At 40.7% G+C, this 10305-nt stretch overlaps 1 protein-coding gene, 1 non-coding gene and 1 pseudogene across 2 annotated transcripts in view; all 3 read left to right on the plus strand.

Moving 5' to 3' along the window:
* The first annotated feature begins 577 nt into the window (after positions 1-577).
* PPM1E (protein phosphatase, Mg2+/Mn2+ dependent 1E) overlaps positions 578-10305 on the plus strand; it is a 189449-nt gene continuing 179721 nt past the window's right edge. The window contains exon 1 of the mRNA XM_024757665.1: positions 578-1044. Coding sequence (XP_024613433.1) covers positions 608-1044 — 437 coding nt within the window. The 5' untranslated portion in view covers positions 578-607. The remainder of the gene's footprint in view (positions 1045-10305) is intronic.
* Positions 7668-7771, plus strand: LOC112408163 (U6 spliceosomal RNA). The gene has a single exon (XR_003004897.1). It is a non-coding gene; the product is annotated as a U6 spliceosomal RNA (small nuclear RNA).
* Positions 7721-8065, plus strand: LOC112408108 (small ubiquitin-related modifier 2 pseudogene; annotated as a pseudogene).

The raw sequence follows: 10305 nt of genomic DNA on the forward strand, positions 1-10305 counted from the left end.
ACTATTAAATTATTTTCATCAACAACAAAAGGTGTTCACACTGTGGTATCTTTCAACAGATAAGCACCCTAAAGCAAGGCAGGACAGATAAGGAAAACTGAATCCAAGTGGGAACCAACAGCTAGACCTGGAGATGTCTTCGTTCGGTCTTACCCACTTGAGGTTAGGATATCCATACAATGAAGACATTCAGAGTTGGAGAGGGGACAAGTCGAGTGCCCTTTCGACTCCGCGGACTCGACGGGAGGGAACCTGAAATTCTTAATTAGAGCCGGTTGCCATGGCGACAGTCTCTAGGCAGCGTGGGCTGAGCTCTTCGTAGGGCTAGAGGGTGGGCCGTCGCTGGACCCCGCGCGCGCGCCCGCGACCAACTTTCCCTCCAGACCAGAGAGGGGCAGCGCGCTCCGCCCCCGCCCCCGGGCCGCGCACGTCCGGGCTCGGCGACGCGCACGCCTGCGGGAGCCCTCTCCGACCAACCTAGTGCTGATCGCTCGTGCCGGTGCGGCAGTTAACCGCCCTTGCAGGATCCCGAGGCTCGCGAGCAGCCCCCTCCCCTTCCTGGGCTTCCCCCACCCACTTCCCGGTCGGCTCCGGGGCATGAGCAGCGATGGCCGGCTGCAGCCCCGAGGAGAAAACTTACCGGCGCTTCCTGGAGCTATTCTTGGGCGAGTTTCGCGGACCGTGCGGCGGCGGCGAGCCCGAGCCGGAACCCGAACCCGAGTCGGAGCCCGAGCCCGAACTGGTAGCGGCTGAGGCGCCCGAGGCTTCGGTTGAGGAACCCGGGGAGGAGGCGGCCACTGTAGCCGCGACGGAGGAGGGGGAGCAAGAGCAGGAGCAAGACCCCGAGCCCGAGGAGGAGGTGGTGGCGGCGGAGGGCGAGGAGGAAGAGGCGGCGGCAGCCCGGGGGCAGTCGGCCGTGCCACTGCCGCCGCAGCCCCAGCTGCCGCCGCTGCCCCCGCTCCCGCGGCCGCTGTCGGAGCGCATCACCCGCGAGGAGGTGGAGGGCGAGAGCCTGGACCTGTGCCTGCAGCAGCTCTACAAATAGTTAAGTAGCGGGGCTTGGTTGGGGGTGGGCCCGCTGTCCCCGCCGCGCCGGCCTCGACGCGACTCCCTCGGCCCCTCAAACTGCTCTTTCCGCTCTTCATGCCCAAAAAATCGGACTTGGGCTGTTGTCTGCGAGCTGCCCACGCCAGCCGCGGCCCCCGCGCCTCCTGCCCGGCCCGGGAGCCGCCCCCCGCGCCCTTCCGCCGGGCCCCGTCCCCTGCTTCCCGCTTCTCCCCTGCCGCCCACTTCTTGCTCCACTTCACACACCCTTTCCCCTTCGTGCCTTGGAAGGTCCTTCCTTCCAGTATTGAGAGCTCCCTCTTCCCAGCTCTCTTCTTCCTCCTGGAGGTTTCTTCCCACCCGGGTCTGTCTTTTCCCAGCCTGAGTCCCGTGTTGTTTGGCGGCGGAGAGAACGCGACTCCTTTCTAGGCAGAGCTGCTAGGTGCCTCCTGCGTAACCGCAACAAAGATGATAATCCCAGCCCCAGATCCACAGGAGGAGAGACTGGAGTAGATTTTCTGTCGGGCTCTCGGTGTTGAAAGTGTAGATGGCTTAATACATGGAAGCCTAGTATCTTCGTCTAACGACATTTGATAACTCACAGTTGAGGGAGGTGGGAAGGAATTGGGAGGGACGAGTGAGCAAAATTTTGCATGCGAGCCTTCAGGTGAAAGACAGTTGTAATTCGTTAAAGTGGAAAAGTCTGGCTGGTTTGATAAAATTGCAATTAGGTGCAGTATTTTCAGTGCATTAAGTAGATGGGGTAGGGAGAGAAAGCAGGTGGCTCAGCTACACAGATGAAAGTCTAAAATAGAAAGGTCAAGGCTTTTCCTTTCATCCCAGTTTTTATGGGCTTGAAATAGAAAGTTTACAATTGCTTTTCTTTCTAAATGGAATTGTTCTGAAATGATGACAAAGGAGAATACGAACAAGTTTCCGAGAACACTGGTAAACCTGGGGAGTCTTTCCCTATTCTGCTGATGGTTGTAATGAAAGGTGTTACTCTGTACCCCTCAGAAAGTTTACTACTGCAAGATTCATTGCAGTTAAATTCACTTCTTGGATCTTCTCAAAAACTTAGATTAAGAGAAGGACCTGGAAAGTAAATGTTTTGTCTTTATCCAACCTAACAGACACCTGATCAAATCACTCTTCCTGTTAAAACAGAGGCTTGTCAGGAGGGAAAAAGTATTTAAATGTCTGCTGTAGCAGTGGACTGTGTTGATGTCCCACACTTTATACTCTATTTAAAATTTAATTTTAAAATACTATCTGGTTACCAAAGTAATAATGCTTTTGGGGAAATGTAAAAGATAAAATGGCATGTAATACCACTACCCAGATATAAACAGTATTAACATCTTAGAGTATTTCTTCCTAGTGTTTGTAAAGTATCATAGAAAAGGGCGTATGAAATGTCATTTTTAATACTATATAAAGACACTTAAGACTTCCTGCTTAAAATAAAATGGAAATGTTTACCAAAGTGGAAGGATATATCTCAGCATCAGACTAATTCTATTTTGACAGTTCTTACCTTTACAAATGCAGTTGCAGAATTAAAGAAACACACATTTAAATATTAGAGAAGGTCCATTTTTAAAAAAAGTCATTACTTTAGAACAACTTTGAACATGTGGCATTCAAAGTTTTTTAAAAAATGAAATCTATATAAAGATGATGGTAAGTAGATGTGTGTTTTTCCACATGGAAAGGAAGCAAGATTTTCAATACATGTATAAACTAGAAAAGTATTTAAATTATAAAATGGCCATCTAATTGAGAGCAGAAGTTTAGATTTGAAGTAAAACTAGCAAAATTAAAGTTGGAAAACATTATTTCACCTTAAATCAGAGATTTCATCATGTATACTGTTTTGTGCAGAAGCTATTAACCTATTTTTATTCAGATATAAAATGGCTGGCTTGTTTATGTAAAGTATCTTCAAGGTCCTTAACAGATTAAAAACAAACAAACAAACCCCAAAGTCTCACAGTTTAAAAACACATACTTTTAATGCTTTTATTTTTTATTTTATTATTTATAAAGGAAAATCGTATCACTTAGCCACAAGAATCGAGACTGGAACATTGGAGAGATAGATCATTTTCCTGTTCGCTTTATTTTACAGATGAGAGAACTGAGGATCCAGATTCAGAAATGACAAATTATGTACAAATGATTCCAACATTTCCATAATCTCTGAACCTCAGAGCTCTCCAACATATTTGAAATGTTGGGTTGTCAAATTTCCTAGGAAATACTTTGAAATAATTCTGATTAGGGATATGTTGGAATTGCTAATTTGGAGAAGGTGAAGATTTTTTCTTCCCAAAATATTTTCTCAAATACCCACTCTGTTTATTTTGGGAATTCTTAATATTCTTTAAAAGCTCTGTCATGCTTGTCAAATAGTGCTAAAATTCTTAAATGAAGTTACCTGAAATATATATTCACCAATTTCACAGTTGGGACTAATGTAAGAAGAAAATAACACTGCGCATAATAAGTTTCATAAGTCTGTAGCGTGTTTTTTTTTGTTAGTATTTTAGAAATATACAGTATGAAACTGCTAAACAGACTGAGGTTTGCTGAAGAAAAAAAGGGTGCTTACCTTCTCAATACTGTATGTATACACTGGCTGAAATTTTACTTTTAAAAATATAGTGAATGTTTTTCTCACTATTTTGCTTCTCTCAGAGTTTTTAGAATAAGAACAGCAGATATATTTATCATTCTTCATTTTGGTAAACACAAAGTTTAGGATTAGCTTGAGATAAGCAGTTACTTAGATAAGTAAAGGATCAAGGTTTAAATGGACAAAATATGGTTATAATTAGCAACTTAAAAGTTTTTCAGTGTTTGGGATAGAATTTTGCCGTTAGGCTTCAAAATAGGAAATATGTACTTAGGTATTTCTCTGCTAGATATAAACATGTAACATTTTGAAAGAAAAATGATTCAAAATGGTAAAAATCCCCTTGGATGAGAAAGATGTCTGTTGTGGACTATAAATACTTTTTAAAAAAAATTTTATTTATTTTTGGCTGCGTTGGGTCTTCGTTGCTGTGCCTGGGCTTTCTCTAGTTGCTGTGAGCGGGGGCTACTCTTCGTTGTGATGCGCGGGCTTCTCATGCGGTGGCTTCTCTTGTTGTAGAGCACGGGCTCTAGGCACACGGGCTCTAGGTGCGCAGGCTTCAGTAGTTGTGGCCCGCGGGCTCTAGAGCGCAGGCTCAGTAATTGTGGCACACGGCCTTCGTTGCTCTGTGGCATATGGGATCTCCCCAGACCAGGGCTCGAACCTGTGTCCCCTGCATTGGCAGGCAGATTCTTAACCACTGTGACACCAGGGAGCCCCCCTAAATACTTTTTTTAAAGGACCGTTTAAACAATTTTGTTTCAACTAATTAAACCTTAAAAATCAATAATAAATTCATGCAATACTTTAGAACTGTATCACTGAATTAGTCTATTACTTGTCAATAAAATATTCCAATGATTTGGAACCTTTAGTTGTTAGTATAAAAATTATCTCCTTTACTCCTTTAAACTAAAATGCCCCCCAAGAGATTAAAATAAATACTTTCTAATGATATAATATTAGGATTTCTGAGGTTAATGAATCTCTTTGAAAAGGTGGAGGTGAGATATTTTATAGCTTTGAAATAATTTGCCAATAAAATTTACAGCTGATCTTGTAGCAGATATGAATAACTTTGGCTAGGCTACATGGGTCAATACTGTATTCTGTTTCTCTATATTTTACTGGGGATAAATCTATTTGTTTTAACCCAGAAGAAACAAATACTCTGAAGTCTTTATTAGAGCTATATGTCATTACATTTTTAGAGCAGTTTTTTCCTCAGTTATTCATTTAGTCTGGGTTGGACTTCTCAAGGGGGAAGACAAATGTCCCAGCAGCCTGACAAAGTTGAGTACTTACAGAAGGTTTACAGTACTAATGAAGGTGGGCACTTTAAAAATGGCTTGGAAAAGAAAATCATTGTTTATAGATACTAATAATTCAGTTATATTGAGTTATGTGACTCATTAATGACTTTGAGATAGGTTAGAAAACCATTAAGCTTTGTCTATGTATATATATGGAAAAATACATGGATGCAAGTTATACTACTCATTTAGAGTACCTTTTTTTCTTATTAAAAAGTAGTAAGAAGTAGCAAAAAGAAGAAAATAAATACCAACCATTCAATATAAGCCATACTTTTCAGGTTTTTCTTCTACCTCTCAGGCTGCCACTTCTCTGTGAGCTTTTAATACTCTGCCTAACCCTTTTATATTGGTATTTGGTCCTTGGTCTTTTCTTTCTTTCTTTTTTTTTTTAAAAATATTTATGTATTTGGTTGCACTGGCTCTTAGTTGCAGCAGGCGGGCTCCTTAGTTGTGGCACTTGGGCTTCTTAGTTGCAGCTTGCCAGCTCCTTACTTGTGGCAAGTGGGCTCCTTAGTTGCGGCATGCAGGCACCTTAGTTGTGGCATGTGAACTCTTGGTTGCGGCATGCATGTGGGGTCTAGTTCCCTGACCAAGGATGGAACCCGGGCCCCCTGCATTGGGAGTGCGGAGTCTTATCTACTGCGCCACCAGGGAAGTCCTGGTCCTTGGCCTTTTCAAGTGCAGTTGACTTATTTGTCTATAGTCAACATCAATCTCTCCCATGATTTTGGTTATTGTAGTTATGCTAATGGCTCCAGACTGTCTCCGTCCCTGCTTTGACTGCTAATTGAATGGCTCTATCTAGATGTCTAAGTATCTTCTCAAACTGTCCAAAACTGAATTTAATCCTCCAACTCCCTCTCTCTCTCCTGCAGAAGACAAAACTAAAACCTAATTCTCTTTTTGGTGGGTTCATCCCTGATTTCTCCTTCTCTCACCCTCACATTCAGTCAAATTTTGCCTTATAACTATCTCATAAATATGTCCTTCACCATCCCCACTGTTATTGTCATCTCTTCCCAGTCTTACTCTTCTCCAATATATTCTCCCCAGTGTAGCCAAAGTGATTCCTCTAGAGTCTAGATTATGTAGATTGACTAATTATCACCCACTGCTTAAACATTTTTACTCTTTCCCTGGAGTTAGCCAAACTGTGAGGTCAAAGGCACAGTCCTCCAGAAAGCCAGGTCTGCCTGAGGCAGAAGTTTGCAAGGAGTTAGGGTCTAAATACAAAGTTAGAGGGAAGAGTCCACACAAGACCACCCTCACTTCTGACACTGACTGTAAGTTTGGGGTTTCTCAAAAACACCTCCAGATTTGATAATTCACTAGAAAGAACTTGCTGAAAGCTATTATATTAATGGATTATGGTTCATTATAAGGAAAAGATACAAATTAGAACCAGCCAAAGGAAGGGATGCATGAGGTGCTATCTAGAAGGGTTTCAAATGTGAAGCTTCCATTGTCCTCAGCAATGTGTTTCTCTCTCATGGAGTATTGCCAACCCAAGAAGCTCACCTGAGCTGCAGTGTCCAGAGTTTTTATTGGGACTTACTGATTGATTGCTCACATGGTTGAACTTAGTTTCCAGTCTCCCCTCAGGCTGATACCATGTGATCCAAGGGGCCCACCTGAATAACAAAGACAATCCTATTACTTTAGAAATAGGGATTTAGAGGTTACTCCCAGGAGCTGAGGACAAAGGCCAGACCTCTCTTTAGGCAAAGCCAATTATTTACTGTACACCTTCATCACCTATTTCTCCATTGCCCTCCAGATAAAATCCAAGCAAAGCTTTGTAATCTTATCAGCTTCATCCCTGAATCACTATCCACCCAGTCCATCCCACCTCTAGAAGCTACACTTCAGCTGTTTTAGACTATTAATATATTAGTTTGAATGTGTTGTGTTTGCTCTTACCTCTGCACCTTTGGACATAACATACTATTCCTTCTTCTTGATCTACCATGCTATCCCACCCTCACCTCACCCAGTCCAATCTCTTACCCATTCTTTAGGTCTCCATCTAACATCACTTCCTTTGTTCACCAACCTCACACTCAAAATGAGTTAGGTGTCTTTTCCACATCCTCTTACAGAATACCCAGTGCTTATTCCTTTTGTAGCACTTGTTTATTATTTTTTTGTCCACGAATATCTTTTACTTGACTAATGGTCTTCAAAATAATGTGTACCCAAAATAATCCATTTCAGTGAAGGAATAAAATATTAAAATCTTTTTCCTTGTATACAAAATATGAACTTAAGGGAATTCCCTGGCTGACCAGTGGTTAGGACTCAGTACTTTCACTGCCGTGGCCTGGGTTGAGTCCCTGGTGGGGGAGCTAAGATATCCTGCGAGACACACGGTGTGGCCAAAAAAAATAATGAAGTTAGGTGCTAGTAATACTTGATATATTGATTGAGGTTGGCAGCTTGTTCTGTATGACAACTGACTTCATGTCAGACATGGTAAATGAGGTATCCTGATGAAGTGCAAGTTTCTTAGCTTAGAAGAGTTGAAGTGGCACCCTTACTCCAATTTTCAGAACATTATGAATTATTTCAGTTTACCTGCTCTGATTAAATTGATTCATTGATTATATTTACTGGTTTTAAAAAAATTAGCCCTTACAAAATAGACAATTGACTTTAAAGATTCCTGCAAAGTGCTCGCTTTGACAGCACATACACTGAAATTGGAAGGATACAGAAGATTAGCATGGCCCTGCACAAAGATGACACACAAATTCGTGAAGTGTTCCTGAGGAGACTGTTGCTCGCCACGGCTGACGAAAAGCCCAAGGAAGGAGTCAAGACTGACAACAACGATCATAATAATTCGATGAGGCAGGATGGTTCTGTGGTGCAGTTTAAGATTAAGAGGCATGCGCCACTTAGTAAACTAATGAGAGCCTATTGTGAACAACAGGGTTTGTCAATGAGGCAGATCAGATTCGGATTTGATGGGCAGCCAATCAGTGAAACAGACACACCTGCACAGTTGAAAATGGAGGATGAAGATACAATAGATGTGTTGCAGCAGCAGACAGGAGGTATCTACTAAAAAGGGAACCTGCTACTTTACTCCAGAATTGTTCCTCCAGACCAAGAAGACATTCTCAATTAGAAAACTGCAATTTGGTTCCATCACATCCTGACTCCTGTTACATAGTTTCTCTATTCTTTCATTTTCCCCTTCTCCATTCCTTTATTGTACATAAAGTAAATGGTGTACAAGCATATTGCATTTTTTAAAGTAAATGGCCAATGATATGTTTTGATCGACATCAGATGGAGATGGAATGGGGAAAAATACTGGTTCTGTGAAGATACCCCCTTTTCTCCATTAGTGTCATGCTCATCAGCTCTTATCTTTATATTCCAGTAAGTTATTTTGCTCTCACTGTTTAACAAAAAAAGAACAACATCAAAATTCTTGCATACCTTGTTCGATTGGAGAATTTTAATGTTTTTCATTTATCATTGTAAAACAAAGGACAGTTTTACAACTTCTTTGTATATAGCTGTTACATGTTACAATCTGTCTTTAAGTAGGGATAAATTACTCTAAAAGAAATGAATCCTAGGTGGTTTTCCCTTCAAGTCAAGTTTAAATAAACTTCTTGTTTAAAATGAAAAAAAAAAGATTCCTGCAAAGAAATCATGGGTTGAACATAATATTTGTAATGCAAATGTAAAAAGGAACAAAACTTAAGAGCCTATATTTCTCCCATCTTTACTTATATTAGATTTTTTTAAAGGTGATTATATTTGATGAGAAATCCACAAAAATGGAACTATTAAGTAGATTATGTGGAATACAGCTTACTCAAAGAAATACTAGTATATTGCTGGTGAGAGTGGTGTGTATGCATGGGTGTGTGTGTATGGAATTTGTATTTGTATATATACACACATGAGAAATGTGTACCTACATTTGGGGTGGGGGTATTCATGATGCTCCAAATTTTTTTTTTATTCTTTTTTTTTTTAACATCTTTATTGGAGTCTAATTGCTTTACATTGTATTAGTTTCTGCTGTATAACAAAGTGAATCAGCTATACATATACATATATCCCCATATCTCCTCCCTCTTGCGTCTCCCTCCCACCCTCCCTATCCCACCCCTCTCGGTGGTCACAAAGCACCGAGCTGATAGCGCCACCAGGGAAGCCCCATGACTCCTCTTGAGTTATCATTTTCTCAGGGTATATGCCCAGTAGTGGGATTGCTGGGTCGTATGGTAGTTCTGTTTTTAGTTTTTTAAGGAACCTCCATACTGTTCTCGATAGTGGCTGTATCAATTTACATTCCCACCAATAGTGCAAGAGGGTTCCCTTTTCTCCACACCCTCTCCAGCATTTATTGTTTCTAGATTTTTTGATGATGGACATTCTGACTGGTATGAGGTGTTACCTCACTGTAGTTTTGATTTGCGTTTCTCTAATGATTAGTGATGTTGAGCATCCTTTCATGTGTCCGTTAGCAATCTGTATGTCTTCTTTGGAGAAGTGTCTATTTAGGTCTTCTGCCCATTTTTGGATTGGGTTGTTTGTTTTTTTGATATTGAGCTGCATGAGCTGCTTGTAAATTTTAGAGATTAATCCTTTGTCATTTGCTTCATTTGCAAATATTTTCTCTCATTCTGAGGGTTGTCTTTTCGTCTTGTTTATGGTTCCTCCAAATTTTTTTGATAGAGTGCTTGAGCAAGTGTTTGGAGACAGTTGCATTAGATTATAAGCTACATGTTTGCCATCACATCCCTAGGTCAGTAATGACAGGGACATATACAACACACAATAAATATTTGCTGATCCAATGAATGAGCCAAGAGATTAAAAATAAGATATTATTCTTACTACTTTAAACTGCTTTTTAAAAAACTTAGTAAATTTTGCGATTCTCATATTTTTAAAACTTTTTATTATAGGAGGTTTAAAGTATATAAAAAATAGTGTCCTTACCACCCAACCTCAGCAATGATCAATTTGTGGCCAATCTTTTTTCATCTATATCTTCACACATCTCACCCTACCTCCCATTATTTATATTCTGTGTAATTTTTAAATGAATACACAGTATTTTGATCACAATTCTGTTAAACATTTTAGGTGTTACCAATTTTTGGTTGCTCTAAGAATATTTTGATGGTCATCCTTTGAGCACACCTTTGGTTTTCTTAGAGTGTATTTATATATAGTATATAGTGTTGGGATTACATTAAATACATTCACATATTTAAGGCTTTTGGTACATAGTTTTTTTTTTTTTTTTTTTTTTTTTTTTTTTTGGGGTTTTGTGGG

The sequence above is a fragment of the Neophocaena asiaeorientalis genome, unplaced genomic scaffold (assembly GCF_003031525.2).
Source record: "Neophocaena asiaeorientalis asiaeorientalis breed wild unplaced genomic scaffold, Neophocaena_asiaeorientalis_V1.1 scaffold327, whole genome shotgun sequence".
Classification (NCBI taxonomy): domain Eukaryota; kingdom Metazoa; phylum Chordata; class Mammalia; order Artiodactyla; family Phocoenidae; genus Neophocaena; species Neophocaena asiaeorientalis.